The following is a 17,615-nucleotide window of genomic DNA, read 5'->3' as shown; positions in this document are numbered from 1 at the left end:
TCATAGGCATAACATTTTCAAAGAGAAATGTTATTTCCCAGTTGAGGTCTCCCTTTAGTCTTCAAGTTGTAAAATGGGATGGATTTAATATCAGAGTGAAGCCTCCAACCTCATTACAACCACACTGAAAATTAATTTTACTATAGTAGAAATTTCAGAAAAATGTAGGCCTAGGATTTACCAGCCCGGATATCCTGTATTAACGCATCTTTAGAACTGTGTCCTTTCTACAGTCCCATTAACTTTAGTAACAATGCTGTGACCTTTTGCTTCAGCTCTACAACTTCCTATAGAGTTTGAGGTTTATTTTATCTACTAAATGGACCTCATCTTCAGTAAATTTCTAGAAAGTATTGATTGCAAATTTGGATACAGAAAGTCAGATCTGGGCACAGCACATTCACTTTATGCCAGTTCTAGAGTTAAAGAACATCTGTGTCCTACTCACTACTAAAATGTATCTCTTTCATGTAAACCCATTTGTATCTTAAACCAGAGGAAGTTCTACACCAAGCACAATTCAGCATCTCCAGTGACTTTTACCTCAGGTTACCATTTTAAAATATTATATAATAAAAAGGAGATTAAACGAGTGAAATAAGGGATAAACACATAAAGACACATCTGATTATACATACAGATGTGCATCATACCTAAAAATAAGCCTCTAACCATTTGTAAAGCAATGACTTAGTGGTTTAAGCGTGCAAGTGTGCTAATATGGAACATTTTCTGAAATGGCCAAATACTGTAGTTGTCAATGATTACTATTAATGTATAGCACTGGCAGATCTGCTGTATTCGTTGCCAGAAATGTACCACTTTCCTTGCATCTCACTTTGTTTTTTAAATAAAGACACCACTAAAATGAACTAAGCAGCATGGCTGTGTCTATCAAGAGATGCTATATAAGGGGGCTAGTTTTTGAAACCTGTAGTACAAGTCTAACCAAATGTGGTAAAATGGCATTTTTACTTTGAAATGTTCTGTTACTGAATTAAACCAAAACAAATGATATTAAGCTTTGCTAGTTCATAAGAACCACATCAGAAAGATTATCAGATCTCAGACTGTACTAATATGCCTGGAAATGAACACAACTGTCATACTAGATTTTTATGGAGTCAATATAGAAAATTAAATATAAAGGAAAAAAACATACAGGAGAAGTACATATTCTGTTGATGAAAGGTACAAAAACCTGCAGTCAAAGAATCAGAAAATAACCAGCTTCAGCACTAGTCTGGAAAGAACTAAATTATTTTTCAAATCAGAAGTCCATACTGTGTCTCATAGCCCTGCCTTGTCATGTTTGTTAATATACCCGTTTAGGAGTCAGACAGCATTTTGTTTAACTTGTGTAATGATACAGAGCAACACTAAACCATAATTAACTCCTCTTTTGTGCTGTCCTCCTTCCACCACAATTGTACCCAATATATACCCAGTTGCAGTTTTCTGGTTTTGTTTTGCAGCTCAGCTGTATTTTTCTTGGATGTTCACAAGACTGGCATTTGATTGGATACGCTTGGCTAGAAGGAAAAGAAAAATCAAAATAAAGACTCCCAACATCAGTTTCCCACTCACTCAGTTTAACTGAGCACGTACTATTGAACAGTGTTCCATTAACATCACAGTTCTCCTTTTCAACAGAAACACATGGCTAAGGACCTACTTTCCCCACCCTCTACAGCTCTTGAAGTGATAAAGGCAGACCCCAAGAGGACAAGTAGTCAACACTAGCTCCCACTCACTGTTGCAGGCACAGTAGCAGAATTGCCTGACCCCATACCAAGTATGTTGATCAAGTAGAGTGACCAAGATGATTCCTTGTGCTCCCCCATTCTGTAAGTAAAGTTCTGACAACATTACTTACGCAGAATAAGTATACGTTTCTTCTGCTTTGAGTGAAGGAAGCTACTAAGGTAAAAAATGACTGGTAAAAAGAGAATGAATGAAGAAACTGCAATCACTGGGACCGTATCACTGCATGGGACAGAACAGTTGAAAGTTCTACTCCAAAGCCTTCGTGTAATGTTCATCTAAAAGGAAAACGACCATGGTGAGCAACACACATTCCTTGGCTTGCATCACTCTTACTGAACATTGCAAAGTTCAGTACTGTAAGACCCCCTAACTACCTTTAAACCTTTATTTGAATAAGAGCCATTTAAAATATCTCCCCTCAAAAAAATCAGACATCATAGGTGAAATCCTAGCCCTACTGAAATCAATGGCAAACCTCCCATTGACTTCCAAGGAGACAGGATTCCACCCAATATATTTATTAGAGCAGTGATTCCCCACACTGATTCTTACAGCACTTACTAGTGGTTCATGGAAAGCTGGCTGATCACATGCTACTAACTCTCCTTCTTCCCAGTTGCTAAAAATCACATTAAAAGACCGTTAAATACATTAAAAACTTTCCTAATATTCATTGGCCCAATAAGCAACTGCTGTAGTTTGGAAGCAACTAACTGGAAGCATTAACTGGAACTTAGCTGAGGAGTGTCAGATAAAAGCCAAAAATTAAAGGGAATTCCCAGCTCCCAAACCCTAATTTGAGATAGGGAATGGAATCGTCCCTTCGCAAAAATCTCTAAACAAAAATGAAGTCCCAACTGCCCAAGCTGAAATATGTCAGGACATCAAGGTTAGCCCCCTTCCTCTTCAGGAGTGGCACAAGGTCTTTAATGACCCCCAGTGGTCGGGAACTCTATTTTACATTTCATCCAAATGAAAAGCAGCATCATGGAGTACCCTGGGGGTCCTGGTTCAGTACTAACTCAGAGAGAAGAGTGCAACCTACTGGGTCACCAACACTGTTTCCTGAAACATTTAAAAGTGTTCCTTAACTGTTTTCTCTCCACATACTGACTGGAACCCAGCCTGACCCTGGGAGATGTGAGGAAGTCACAGCACAAAGCAGTGGGTGCAGTATGACACTAGCACACCAAAGAAACTGCTCATGAAAGCAGCTCCCACCGCTGAAAGGACAAAAGCGGTGCAAACAATATAAAACAGCTAACAGACCACTGAAGATTGCTCTTCGGATCTATCTACCCATTGGATATTAGCTAGGCAGTAAGATCCAGAAGCAAATACATATACTTACTGCATCTTCCACATCAATACACAAGTGCGTTCTGTGTTCTGAGTCACTGCCCTGTCCAGTCATTTTTTGCATTTTGTTATACAAGGCATTCAGATTTCTGTAAGTTCGATTGCAGTTTCTGCATACTTCTGTGTGGTTGCTTGGTACAAGATTGATTGCTTGCCCCTAAAATTATAAGCAGCACATATTTAGATTTCTAAACAAGATAAAATTAACTTTAAAAACTAGAGCTGAACTTGAACCAAAAATCTACAATATTAACATCAGAAAATGTTGTTAGACTGAAATTTTGGGATTTAGGCCCATTTCATAGAAATAAAATATGCTCTCACTGAATTGAAAGTTGACCTTATTTTTCCCCAAAAAGATGCATTTTTAAACTCCTGACCATCTAGAATAAAAACAAAACAAAGGATTGTTAATACCAAGTTTGCCTTGAAAACACAGCGGTGCTTCTCCCCCACAACTGGCTATTTTTCATTGGTCTATACAAATATGCCACACAGGTAGGAAGGAGGAGTGAATAGGTATTTTAATTTAGCCTAATTTTGAGCTTCAATAGCTACTGTTCCTGTCCCCTTCTGTTCCCCATTTACTACATAGATTGTAAATAGCAAGAATCCAGATCACATTTCAACACACAGACCCTTAAAAACACTACTGGTGGGATTTTCAAAAGAGGCTAAGGGAGTTGGGCACCCAAATACAATGGAACCGTATATCCCAGCTTATGCTGACAGAATACAAGATCACCTCTCCTCCTACTAGAAAACGCATTGGAAGTTTGCTTAACTGTGAATTTCATCCTTTGTAGATTTCAGACGAAAAACACAGGAAAGTCAGGTAGTTTTACTGTAGTAGCAGTTTCGCCTCCCTGAAAATTCTGATGACCTGGGTGGGTTGTGGGGGAGGATGGGAGAAGATAATTATAAGATCTCCAGATTCTTCTGTATTTTTTTAAGCCTAGTCACAGAGACACAATGACAGAACCCACAATAGCCAGAGCTTAAAGAAGAGACCTGGATACTACCCACCTTAAAACATCACTTTTCATCCAGCACTCAAAAAGCAAACTCTTGTATGGTCAACTTCACAGGCTACCTCCAATTTCCCATTTCTGAGCAAGGCAGTTGGGAAGCTAGTGAAGGATCACCACCAACTACACCCAACCTTTGTCAGCATCCTAGAGCCTTCCCAGCTGGGCTTTACACCTAATGTAATGGTCATGGTCACAATAGTAGATTATCTCCTCTTAGCCACAGAAAATGGGCAATCTCCACACATTTTTCTAGATCACTTCAGCCCTTGACAGTGTGGAGGGCTCACCACAGAGACCTAGGGGGAATAAACAGTAATGTGCAGAGAAGGCTGTGAGGAAGCATTGGGACTAATTCCACACAGCTTCATTTTCTCCCACATCCTATTCAATTATTTACAGCAAGCTTCTGGGAGAGACTATAAGACACCTTCACCTTAAATATCAGCAGGATGCAAATTATGCCCAGCTGTTAGTCTCCTTTTCATCTACAATGATAGCCCCTTTCTGCAGCTGTACTATTTAGAACACCACCTGGCTGAAAGGCAACTCTCTGAAGCTAAACGCAGGCAAGATAATGGTGAAGTTGGAGGGAAGAAGGCAACATTTCCATGATTTAGCCAACTCCCTAAGATCACCCCATGGTGAAGATCGTACAGGGGCCTTCTAGTTTTGGTCCTCCTCAATGTCTCAGCAATATTCAATACTCAAACAGCAACAGTTTAGGAAAGCTGTCAGCTAGCCAGGAGATGATGCCCCATCCTAACAGATACAGACTTGACCACAGTAATCCTTGAAATTATGATCTCCATAACATAGGAATGAAACTCCAGGCTACCTGCTGACCAGCACAGGTCAATGAGACCATATCAATGCTACAATCCCGCCATTGGCTACCCAATAATTACTAGATTAAATTTGTGGTCCAGGTCTTGCCTTTAAAGTGCTCCGTTGACCAGGCCCAAGCTCTTTCCCCTGGCCAAGACCTACTATAAAGGCTGCACATCTCAGGAACCATCAACAGTGAGACTAATGGGAGACAGGTCTTTCTCAGCAGCTGTCCCTTCCACAACAGGGAAGCATGAGCACAGACCACACCCGCTCCAGACAGAAATGCTAAATACATCTTTGGCACAGCTTCCCCACAAAAACAGTACATACCTCCACCTGTCTGTGAAGAGGGGCTAGAGGACAGAGCCAAAGTGAATCTTTACAACCTGCTTGGATTTATACAAAATTGTAAGACACTCAGAAACAACACAGGCAATTGTGTTGTGTTATGCTGGTGTACAACCAACTAGCTTACTAAAGGAGCATAAGTCTTACTTCCAGAACTCTGTGGATATGACCATGGCAAAACATAGGTTTAAAAAAATGCCATAGAGACCACCACAGTGGGGGGCAAGAGCTGCCTGGCAAGCCTAAGAGCAGGGAAAGCTAGCTCACCAATTATTTATAATTTAAATGTATTTATTTACCAGTAAGGGGGGCTGCAAAGCATATTGTAACCACAGATCCTCTTCTAGATCCATATGTTTATTCTGCACCAAGAACTTTAAATTTTAATGTTTTCATTTTGGACAGTTTTTATTGATTAGCTGCTTAATGAAACAAGCACTAATATTTTTGCATAATCTGATTTAGTTTTAGGATGAAATTAGCAATTTACAAAACTGATGCATAATTCTTTGGATGCACTTTTCTTGGGAGATAATTGCCACATTTATTTTACAAAGAGGGATATTTAATTGCAAAAAAGTTTTAATTGTTCATAACCTTAATGGATAGGAGTCATTAACAAGTGTTTTCAGGTAGCTGGCCCTTTTGGACTAATCTACAATACAACCAAATAATGATTTAAGGAGCCACATGGCTAAGTCACGTAGTGAAAACTCCAGAAGGAACTAGGAAAAGTGACTTACTGTATGCAGAGACTACGTGACTCTTACTATATAATCATCAGCTATTGTGAATCCAGAAATCCCAATATGAAATGGCACTGTAATTGCATATAAGACAAAGTCAAGGTGAGCATCAATTAAAATGCATTTTGTGCTCTTACTTGTGAACATCTGCATTTTATAGATAATTGTTCTATCTGCCTAAACTGCTTAAGAATTTGTCAATTGCAGTTGCTCAATATGTATCCACTGCAGTTTGTTCTGCAAAAATAAGAGATTTTACTATACAAGAAGAGGGCTCAGTGCCACCCTCAGTTACACAGCAAAGATACCTGGAAGTTATGTTCGAAGCACGTCAGTGTTGTATTGAATAAGTGCAGGAACTCTATTGTACTATTTGACAGCCCTTCACTGTTGTTCTTCAAACAATCTGTCAAAAAGAAAAACACGTGAATCAAGATACCCTGATTTCTAACCTATGTCTAGAGCCAACATGTCCCTTGGTGGCCCTACAGCTTTACAGCAAGAACTCTCAATTATAAAAACAATCCAGTCAGTTTTGCATTTCCTATTTGGTTGCTGTTATGCAGATGTCTCAGATTTGCTGTCCTAACTCACTCGTGCTTCTCTCTTCATTTAGGATACATTTGAGAATTAATTGGCCTTGATTAAGTGAAAGATGAAGACCATTATCAAGAGCATTTTGAAGAAAACCCAGAGAGAGCTCAAATCCTTTCAGATAACACAAGACGCTGCTTTTAGTGTGCACTGTTTGAAAGTGTAAGTGTCAGACATGTAGCTGAAACAGCGGACAGCTAGGAAATAGAGGGAATCTTTATGCTTATGGAAAAAAAAACAAATGCTTTTGAAAACTGTACTAGGCACAGTCACACAACATGCACCAGTTTTTTCAGGAAGTGGAAGGCAATTTTACCTGCCTTGCAGGGTGCTCCTGAAACACTCCTTGTCAGATACTGCTCTAGTCCCTGCAGGTATTTCTTTCCTTCCACCTACTCCACTTTTTCTACTCTGACCCATTGGACCCTTGGAAACGAGGACTGCTAGTTTTATGTAGAATTCCATTAAAAAGGGCACTATGAAGGTTGCCAGACTCCAAACATGACCTTCCCTAAAGGATGGAGGCAAGGGAACATCTTAAGCATTAGAGGATAGAGTCTGTGCTCCCCTCCTGGGAGATGCAGCACAGAAGTGGAGCCTGCAAATGGGAGAACAGTTGGAGGTTATTTTACCTCTCCTTCACACACTTTGGGTTCTGGCTAACTCCAGAGGCCAGCAGTCCCCAACATAAGTTACTGGTAGCCCCAGGGAGATTGGTGGCAATCTATGGGCTCTGTAGCAGCCCAAAATCCTTTGCAGCACTCAGCTCTACATTACCACCCCTCCAACCTCTGGCACACTCCCATGCAGGGGTGCTGGAACAATTTGTATAGTGGGGGTGCTGAGAGCCACTGAACCAAACTGTAAACCCTGTGTATGATGGAAACCACTTCAAGCCAGGGGCCAGCACCCCTTAGTTCCAGCACTTATGCTCCCCTGGTAGGGGTACAGCTCCTGTGCCAGGGGAATTTTTCCTGTTTCCTGTGGTGGCATTTAAGGGCCATAAAGAAGCCACATGCAACATGTTAGAGCCAAATAGGAGTACGTCTACACTACCCGCGGATCGATGGGTAGTGATTGACCGGGGAATCAATTTATCGCGTCTACACTAGACGTGATAAATCGATCCCTGATCACTCTGCCATCGACTCCAGAACTCCACCGCAGCGAGAGGCGGAAGCGGCGGCTGTCGATCCCGCGCCGCGAGGACACGAAGTAAGTGATTCTAAGTTGATCTAAGATACGTTGACTTCAGCTATGCTATTCTCGTAGCTGAAGTTGCATACCTTAGATCGATCCCTCCCACCCCTCCCCCAGTGTAGATCAGGCCATAGAATTTCAGAGCCAGAGTCTGATCACCAGTAGTCACTCATTGTGACATGGGGCAAGTACAATGCTATTCAACATGAGTAAGGGTATCAGAATCTGAACCTTACTAACTTTTTATTAAACAGTTCAAGTTATATTTTCTACTTGAGTAGGAAAACGGGGGCATGGGAAAAATAAGAGATCTATAAATACAGCAGAGCTGTAGCTGATCTCCAGCATGGTTTGTTCTGACAAAGTAAAAAACAGATGGTAAGTAAAGCAGCTCTGATTTTGGAGGGATAAATGTTTTTAGTGCAAGGTGAATATTCGTATGGTGACTCTAGTGTGTTTAGATAAGCACGGGAAGAAGAAGAATTTTTTTTTAAACTGTCAGCTTTGACTAGTGTCCCCTGTACAATAAAAATATCCAGGATGTATCAATAAAGAGCTCTTTGTTTCTGTCAGTTTAACTTAATCTAATCAATGCTGTTCAGTTCTGATCAACTGAGAAATTTTAAAGGCAAGGCTAAATCTGTCATCTGAATCATAACGGTAGCATGAAAAGGGCAGAACAAATCACATACTTGCACAGTTGGCCTTCTCCCAAGTACTGTTAAAGAACTGTGAAAGGATCACAACTAGCTGTACCCTATCGGACATCAAGAGGCTTTTTGCACAGTTGCTCTCAGAAGAATTCTGAAAGAAAAAAACCCCACAGTATTATGAATTCATACGGAAACAACTTTGAAACTATTTCAGATAACTGGTGACATAGAGGCCAAGTCTACCATTTTAAGCACAAGTGTTAGTTTCACCCATCAGGAGTAGCATGGCCAGTTTTACATCCCTTGTCAGAATTCTGAGAATTTCAGAGACTAGAAAGGCCGACAACTAGTCGGACAGGGCAAAGCCGAAGTCTTTCCAAACAATGGACTAAGAAAAAACATTAAATATTATGAGATGTATAACCATGTTGGGGACTTGGGTACGTTCTTAGAGGGTTTAATATGAGAACTGCAAAAGTGTCAGTCAAGATAGCACCATGCACACCAACAGCTTTCTAGAGCAGGGGCACTTTTCATTATGCATGAGTACAATGACTAGTATAATGAACCCTGATCCCACAATGGGGCCTTCTGGGTGCTCCCATAATACAACTACAGAGTTAGATTCCATCCTGGGTTATACTGATGGAAGCTGACATAACCCAGCATTCAGAGCTCAACAAGTCCAATTGGTGCAAGAAGCCTATAACTCCTGCTTGGCTGATTTAGTGCACCTGCCAGCACGACTCCCCTGGAGTCTCATGTGTAGCATAAAGTTGCTCTCCCCTGGCCCTGTGTCATCCCAAACTGCCTTCTGCTAGGAGTCAATCCCTCCTAGCATGCATCTGAGCCTTCTGGTACAGAGGTTGCTAACTGCAAACACAGAGGAGCATCAAGCCTCCAAATAGTATTTTAAAGTGTGCACATATCTGTTTTCATTCCATTTAAGAGGCGACTCAAAATAGTGACTGGGAACATCACTTCTTGTTCCCCCCTTCCCACCCACCCCACAAACCAGAGACTGACAGAATCAGCCAGGCACCCCCAGGCTGATTTTCCAGCCACCACAGAGTAGATCTCACCCCTGAGCTGCTTTTGACCAAAACCAGATTAAGCACAAAGACTGGTCTGGCAAATGGAGTACAAGCTCTGGTGTGGGTCAGTAAGACTACAAAACATTTGCTGATGAAAATAAGATTTGTAATTAGCTATACTGAGGTTGGGGTAGAAGATCAATAATTTATCACTCACCCAACCCTAGCCAAGACACCGTTTCAATATAACATTAACAGCTTGATACATAGAGATACAAGTTGATTAAAGTACTAAAACTCACTGACAATGGAAGATTCATGTTTAATGAGTGAAACACGTTCTTTTGTTCTGAGTGACAACTACCCTTCACACTAGCCTCCTTAAACACAGCACAAGGTCTATGGGGTACATCTACACAGCATTCTGGAACTTGTGTCAACAGACCTGGGCTTCCACTAGTGCTCTGAAAATAGCTATGGAGACAGCGCTTTGAAGTCATGGCTTGGGCTGAAGCTTGGGCTCTGAAGCCCACCCCTCGTCCCTAGGCTTCAAAGTCAGTCGCAACTTCAAAGCGCTGTCAACACAGCTATGTTCTGAGCACCGGCGCAAGCCCCTCTAGCCGAAGTCTGTCAACCTGGACTGGGAGGCTTGGTCCCACAGATTCCAAAATGCTATAGTCATACCCAGAGAGGCTGGTTGCTTCTCTTGGCCCTAGAGGACATTTTGTGGAGCTTGGAGTTCCCAAGCAACCCTAGTTAAGAATTATGGAACTTCTCAGCCCTAGTTCAGCACAGCCAGCTAGCAGTGGGAGCACTGACATGTCTGCTACCCTGTTTTGGGGGTAGGAAGCCTTTCAGAATTTGGCATGTAAAAGCCTCTACCAAGCAGGACCCTGAAGAGGGAGGAAGGAAGAGCAGCAGCCATTTAGGACCTTCTACTAGCCTAGGAGAAAGAGGGGGGCACCTTCTCCAACCCCACCAGGAGATGTTTAAGGATTAGAGACCCTGCAGTGTCTGTCGCTGTGCTATCAAACTATGTCCACAAAAGCTCAAACTGAAAGCCCTGTTTAAGAGAGTCTGAAGTTCAGTGGAACTATTTCACTCAGCTCTAGCAGGTACAATGTCAGCCACAAGAGCACGAGTTACTGCCTCATCACAGCCTGTCTGCCCCAACCCTGACCTGGATAAGCCACCTGTAGGACAGAGGTTAGCTCACCTGCAGCCCAGCAAGAGATGAAACATGCCTACACCACTTAGCTTTCACGCAGGCCAAACAGACATCTGATGGCAATTGCTTTCATACACTACTAACCTGAAACTGAGTCGAAAACCATGACCAAGGAATCCTCTCTTTACCTGTCCCATCAAATCCTCTCAAACGCACACAAGCTAGTTAGCTAAGAATGCCATGAGAGGACAGCCCCTGGAAGGACAGCCTCATGATCTCTGCAGTAAGAGATGCCAGTCCTATTATTATTTGCTTAAGATCCACCACCTGTTTAGGTCTGCACAAGACACAAAGACTGTCCCTGTCCAAGTGTTTACACTCACTCTTTTCTGGGTAGCTGGTTCATGAATTAGTTCAGAGCCACACACAACCACACAGATACATGGTGTGGAAAGGGTACGTGGGAAAAGTTAGAACAGGGATAATCAATTATTTTTTGTCAATGTCTTGGTCAAGATATAGTCAAGGTCTAAACTCCAGAGAAAATAATAATTAAAAAACAAGACTGATACTAAGTAAGTAAAGATTTCGGGGTCTGTTCAAAAGCATCTGGCGGTCCAGATTTGGCCCAGAGTCCCCCTATTGACTGCCCCCCAAGTTAGAACATAAATAGTATCAGGAAAAGGCTTCAGCCTTAAACTAACTCTGAGAAGAAAAAGGTAAAGCTCTACACAGCTGAGCACAGAATGATGAGGTATCCCTTGTAACCAGATACTAAGTTTAAACCTAGTCAGTCAGTGGCCTTTGGCTAATGAGTTTTTTTTCCCCCCCACCCCTCCATACAAGAGCAGATTTTCCACCTGAAAAAACATGAACACTACATACTTCCTCTTCTCTTTTCCTTGTTGTTTTATTCCCAACATATGAACAAGTGTTGACTTTTTGGCCTGGAAAAGTTACAACGTCCCTCTTGTGATATAATTGATCCATCTACCACCCAGACTCATATCACGGACAGCTGATGTCCTTTCTGCAAGTCATGATGAACTAAGGCTATAGCAAGCAAAGATTACTGTTAATAGCAAACTCCTTTTTTTCCTCTCTACCATGATTTGATACCTAAGTATCCAATATATTCAGGGATCACAGTGGAAAGAGAGAGTGGTGGAATTCCTGTGACAATGCAGCCTGGGTATGGGCAAAATACCAAAGGAGCAGGGTGAAGTGAATGGGAAAGAAGTGTAGGAATAATTTAAGTGAGGATTTTTTTCTGCAAAACAAGTCTGACAGACTAATATTTTTTCCTCTTTCAAAACTAGTTTTCTTTCAACCCCATGGTTCCCAAAATGTGATCTCTGGAGGGCTACCTGGACACATGGCTCTGGCTCCTGCTTCCCAGCTGCTAAGTTGATTTAGATACTGCCATAAAGTTGCTGTTTATGGCAAGCAATTGTTGTAGTTGACAGAGACATGTCAAGTGGTCATGAATGGAATGGGACATGCAACACAAGAGTCTCTATTAAAATATGTCAGAGGGGTAGCCGTGTTAGTCTGAATCTGTAAAAAGCAACAGAGGGTCCTGTGGCACCTTTGAGGTGCCACAGGACTCTCTGTTGCTATTAAAATATGGTGCTCCCTACAAAAGTTTGGGAGAGATCCATTTCCCTATTTAGTCTATTTTTTCCCCTGTTAAAAGGGAAGATTTGTTAAAAGGTTATGGATCAGCAAATCTTCCATTTTACTACTCACACCACAGGAATTTCCATTACTGCTATTTCTGGTAACTTCTATGGGAAACTGTCATACGCACACACTCACATCTACTAGGCCAGTGGCTCTCAACCTTTCCAGACTACTGCACCCCTTTCAGGAGCCTGATTTGTCTTGCGTACCCCAAGACTCACCTCACTTAAAAACCACTTGCTTACAAAATCAGACATAAAAAAAATACAAGCATGTCACAGAACAGCACACTATTAGTGAAAAATTGCTTACTTTCTCATTTTTACCATATAATTAAAAATAAAACTAATTGGAATATAAATATTATACTGACATGTCAGTGTATAGTCTATAGAGCAGTATAAACAAGTCATCCTCTGTATGAAATTTTAGTTTGTGCTGACTTCGCTAGTGCTTTTTATGTAGCCTGTTGCAAAACTAGGCAAATATCTAGATGAGTTCACGTACCCCCGGCAGAACTCAGCGTATTCCCAGAGATGTGTGTATCCCTGGTTGAGAACCACTGTACTAGGTTATGTACATACCTGGATGAAAGCAGAAAAGCTGGATGAAAGCAAATGCTGAAGAAGTGTAAACAGCAGGGGCCTACTACCTTCCAGGAGGGCTCCTTAAAAGTTGAACTTCCAAATCAATGGGAGACGTAACTTTGGGGAAAAAGGTTTAAATCACTGATACTAACAAAAACTAAGTTACCTAGATTCACAGAATGAAACTGGGCTGTTTTTTCCCCTGACTTCTCACATCAGTTGATGACAACTGATGGAAGGGATGACAAAGTTCTAAACATCAGATTTAAAATATTTTGATTCCCTGCAGCCACTGGTTCAAATCTCAGCACAGTCAGGTCACCTCACTCCTTTACTCCTTCTTAAAGAGAGAAACTGAGTACCATGCAGTTTGTTACATTTGGATCTTTCAGATGACATTCAATTAGCCTCAAATAGTCTGCAGATACTTAAAAACATGGTCCTAGCTGGTATACCTGTATTGTCAGAGTTAGGGCTTATCCTGGCACCTCACCTTTACCCAAAAGAGTTGTGCAGCTAGTTGACTAACTAATGACTAGGGAACAGTAACCTAGTGGAGTTGCATGTATATAATCTGTCAGGTATTTGAGGCCCTCCACAATGAGCATTCCCATATAAAAATGAGAGTATTGGTCACTAGATTTCCCACCTTTAAACTCTGCATTTTCAGAGATGTGTCAAATTTGTGAAAGTTGATACACTATAGGAGTTAAAGAACGCTTTGCAAGATGCAGAATTATTAGCATCCTTTGGTTATGAACAATTTCCAGCTTTATGGGGAATGCACTGGAAGAACTGGTCTAAATTACATCAATACCACTGATGGTGTGCAGCCATTATTGATAAGTCAGGTTTGCTACTGGATATTTTTCTATTGGCAAGCAAGACCTTTTGCTTCAGATGCAGACCATGCTACATGCCTTTGCACCCTGAGATAAGACTACTGCACTTTACTTGGGCTACACCACAAGATGACTATTTTAGAAGCTGAAGCCAATCCACAATATGGCAGCTTGCTTAATAAGAGGAGCTTTACAGTGCTGCACCAACCTACAGTTGCATATGCATGTCTAGGTGGAATTAAAGGTGTAGGTAATGACTTTCAGAGCCAAAAAAAGTGGTTTGAGTCCAGGGTATCCGAGAAACATTGCTTTGCTCATGCCATACTGCCACAAGTGGCATTATTCAGAACCCAGATCCATTAACTTCCAAACATACTGCAATGCTCATCTTTTTTCTTGGCCTTGTGTAAGGGGAAGACAGGAGAGTTCGGTGGAATTATTGAGTTTGGGAGCTAGATCAGATTGTTATTTTTAAGTATGCTAAGGGAAAGGAAGGGCACATACTATCTCTTGTACAAAATCAAAATAAGTAAACTTTAATACACAGCCTAATACTGGAAGCAAAAGTATTTGCAGTCAGGAAAGACATACGAACAAGCAATACCAACCCCACAATATGGTGCACAGAGAAGAAACAGGCATCTCCTTTCAGACACAAGAACTCAGTCCTACGTAGGAGAGCAATGGGCATGAAGCTCACAAGAGCAAAACACTTTAAGCAGCAATGATGCACGTCTAAGAGAGCTCCTAGGTATTTGTTAGAAGCTGATGGCCCAGCTAGTTATGAATCCCTAAATTCTAGAACACCCTGATTTTTAAAAAGCAACAGGGGGTCCTGTGGCACCTTTGAGACTAACAGAAGTATTGGGAGCATAAGCTTTCGTGGGTAAGAACCTCACTTCTTCAGATGCAAGGCACAGGACCCTCTGTTGCTTTTTACAGATTCAGACTAACACGGCTACGCCTCTGATACCTGATTTTTAAGGATCAAATCTTTTTTAAGTATGTGACAGGGCAAATAAGAAGTGGATGTTGTTTTGCTATTTTATTGTGTGCACATGGCCTGAAGTCATTAATTATATACAGCAGACTGGATATTTCCAGAGAACAGTCAATATCAATGAGTAATCAGGCAGTGCAAGTTAGTGCTCCAAGTGCTATTTCCCTGCATAGGATACAAGTCTGATCACACTAAAAGGTCTGTGCCTCCATTTTACTCTACACCACTAGTTCCTCTTTTCAGAGACACATGATTCCACTAATAAGCCTGCCAGGAACCCTCACTCCAATGGAAGGGAGCATCTATTCCACACCTCTTCTGCTGGGGAGTCATTTGCAAAGGGATACCCAGGAGGACCCTTTATCCTCCCTCTCTTGCTTCCACGATCTTAGCTTTCCATGTAAGCCTGCTAAGTCTCCCAGCTTCCCCACCCGCCAGCGGCAGGCACAAACAGCAGCTCTGGGGGTAAGGCAAGGGAGCCAACTAGCTAGAAGCCACAGGCCAGCTAGTCTCCCAACTGGCCTATGGAAGAAAGCAAGGGACTGCCCCACCCTGCCTCTCTCCAACACCTTGGGGGAGTCCACCTCCAGCTAGGGCTTGGCTAAGCCGCACCCCAGGGAAGCTTGTGGGTCAGGAACCGCGCCCCCCCCAAAAGCGGGCCGCTCCTGGGAGATCCCTTCCCCGCACGCACCCCCACGGCCCGGGTGATGTTCTCCAGCTGCTCCGTGACGCTCTGGAAGTGGCGGTAGCAGCTCTGGCAGAGGCCCACGGGCCGGGCGCTCCGCACCAGGCAGCCGGTGAGCCTCACGCTGCTGTTGGCGAAGCCCACCAGGAGCTCCCGGCACTCGGGCGGCAGCTCCCCGGGGAGCCCCGTCCCCAGCAAGGCCAGCGACAGGTCCTCGGCTTCCTCCAGCAGCTCCAGAGACAACAGCCGTCGCCTGCCCCCGAGCGCCCACCCCTCCGGGCCGCTCTGCGGCGGGGGGCGGCGGCCGGACCCCAGGCCCTGCCCCGCGCTCAGGCCCAGCAGCAAGCCGGGCAGCAGCACCAGGCGCGCGGCCAGGCCCATGGCTGCCGGTAGCCGCGGCTCCTGGGAGCGATTCAGAGAATCAGGGTCACGTGGAGCCCGGAGAGATGTCAACGTTCGGAGCTAGGTCCGGCGCGCAGCCTTATTGGCTGGTGGGGGTTCGACTCCGGGTGGAAGGGCGGGGCTGGCGGGCAGGGGGCGGGGCCTGGAAGGGTGGGGCGCGCTGTGTTCAGGCCTGCCCCAGGCGAGCACTTATACTGGCTGGTGGGGAACCGCGCAGGGCTTCCCGGCCTGGAGAGCGGGGCCTTGCCTGCTAATGCACAGCTCAGAGGAAAAGGGTCTCCAGGGAAAGGTGCCTGACAGGTTGAAAACACACACACACTGCTGCTGCTGGGCCTGGCACTCTGCCCCTGGAGATAATTATCACAGACCTCTGGCCTATTTCAGAACTAATGTGACTCTTGCTTCTTCAGCATAACTTTCCATCAATAAGTGCCACATATCAACCAGTCAAACTTTCTCCTCCCAGGCAGGAAGAAAGAGAGAGATTGTCATTTCTCTTTTTATTAAAAAGAGGTGGGAGGCACTCACCTACCATGCTGGTGCTAGGGACCAGATTAAAACTAGGGTTACCATATTTCAACAATCAAAAAAGAGGATGAGAGAAGCCCTGCCCTAACCCTGCCCCTGTCCTGCCCCTAGCCCCACCCCTGCCACTCCCTCCCATTTCCCGCTCCCCTCAGAAACTCCAACCCTCCCCCCCGCTCCTTGTCCCCTGATTGCCCCCTCCTGAGACCCTCCCCCCATCCTAACTGGCCCCTTAGGGCCCTACCTGTCCCCTGACTGCCCCAACCCTTATCCACACCCCCACCCTCACCCCCAGACAGACCCCGGGATTCCCACGCCCCATCCAACCACTCCCCACCCCCTGACAGCCCTCCTCCCAGAACTCCCGACCCATCTAAACCCCTCTGCTCCATATCCCCTGACTGCTCCGATCCCTCTCCCCACCCCTGCTCCCTGACAGCCCTCCTCCCAGAACTCCCGACCCATCTAAACCCCTCTGCTCCATATCCCCTGACTGCTCCGATCCCTCTCCCCACCCCTGCTCCTAACTGCCCTCCAGAACCCCACCCACTACCTAAGCCTCCCTGTTCCTTGTCCCCTGACTGCCCCCTCCTGAAACCCTACCCCCTACCTGTCCCCTGACTGCCCAAAACTTTATCTACACCCCCACCCCCAGACAGCTCCCTGCCCCCCGGAACTCCTGACCCATTCAACCCTCCCCCTGCTCCCTGTCTCTTGACTGCTACCTCCAGAACCCCCCTGCCCCTTCTCTGACCACCTGGTCCCCTTACTGTGCCGCTCAGAACAGCGTGTCGGGCTCCATGTGGAGCCTGACACGCTGCCGCGCTCCCCAGCGGAGCGCACAGCCCGGTCCCTGCCCTCGCAGAGTGCTGCGGAGCGGCGCACTGGGCAGCAGGGGGAGGAGCTCCAGACTGCCGGAGGCCCGATGCGAACATCCAGCGATCTGCGAATGCAGGGAGGGGGAGAAGGGGAGTGATCGTAAGCAGCAGGGGAGAGGAGGGGGAAGCGGAGGATGGGCTCTGGCTGATGGAGCTCCGTGCAAGTAGCACGATCCGGCCGGCTGCCCTGTCAGCCGCGCGCGCTCTGCACGGGGGGGAATCCGGACATTTACAAATTCCCCCCATGCTATTTTTAACTCAGAAAAGCCGGACCTGTCCGGGAGA

At 44.6% G+C, this 17,615-nt stretch overlaps 1 protein-coding gene across 2 annotated transcripts; it reads right to left on the bottom strand.

The window, feature by feature from the left end:
• Window positions 1–717: 717 nt before the first annotated feature.
• Window positions 718–16,014, bottom strand: OSTM1 (osteoclastogenesis associated transmembrane protein 1). 2 transcript variants are annotated; one of them, XM_034765925.1, is made up of 6 exons: window positions 15,532–16,005; window positions 8,566–8,677; window positions 6,388–6,485; window positions 3,119–3,283; window positions 1,877–2,042; window positions 718–1,532 (listed from the first exon to the last, which is right to left on the bottom strand). In XM_034765925.1, exons 1-6 carry the CDS (start codon window positions 15,904–15,906, stop codon window positions 1,477–1,479), a joined length of 972 nt encoding a protein of 323 aa, XP_034621816.1. In that variant the 5' UTR covers window positions 15,907–16,005; the 3' UTR covers window positions 718–1,476. The 2 variants fall into 2 exon arrangements, with proteins under 2 accessions (XP_034621816.1, XP_034621817.1); XM_034765926.1 differs by lacking the exon at window positions 1,877–2,042 and having other exon boundaries at window positions 15,532–16,014.
• Between the last annotated feature and the right edge of the window lie 1,601 nt (window positions 16,015–17,615).

The sequence above is a fragment of the Trachemys scripta genome, chromosome 3 (genome assembly GCF_013100865.1).
Source record: "Trachemys scripta elegans isolate TJP31775 chromosome 3, CAS_Tse_1.0, whole genome shotgun sequence".
NCBI lineage: Eukaryota > Metazoa > Chordata > Testudines > Emydidae > Trachemys > Trachemys scripta.
The sequence above is the reverse complement of the archived record's forward strand: the minus strand, read 5'-3'. Positions and strand labels throughout refer to the sequence as shown.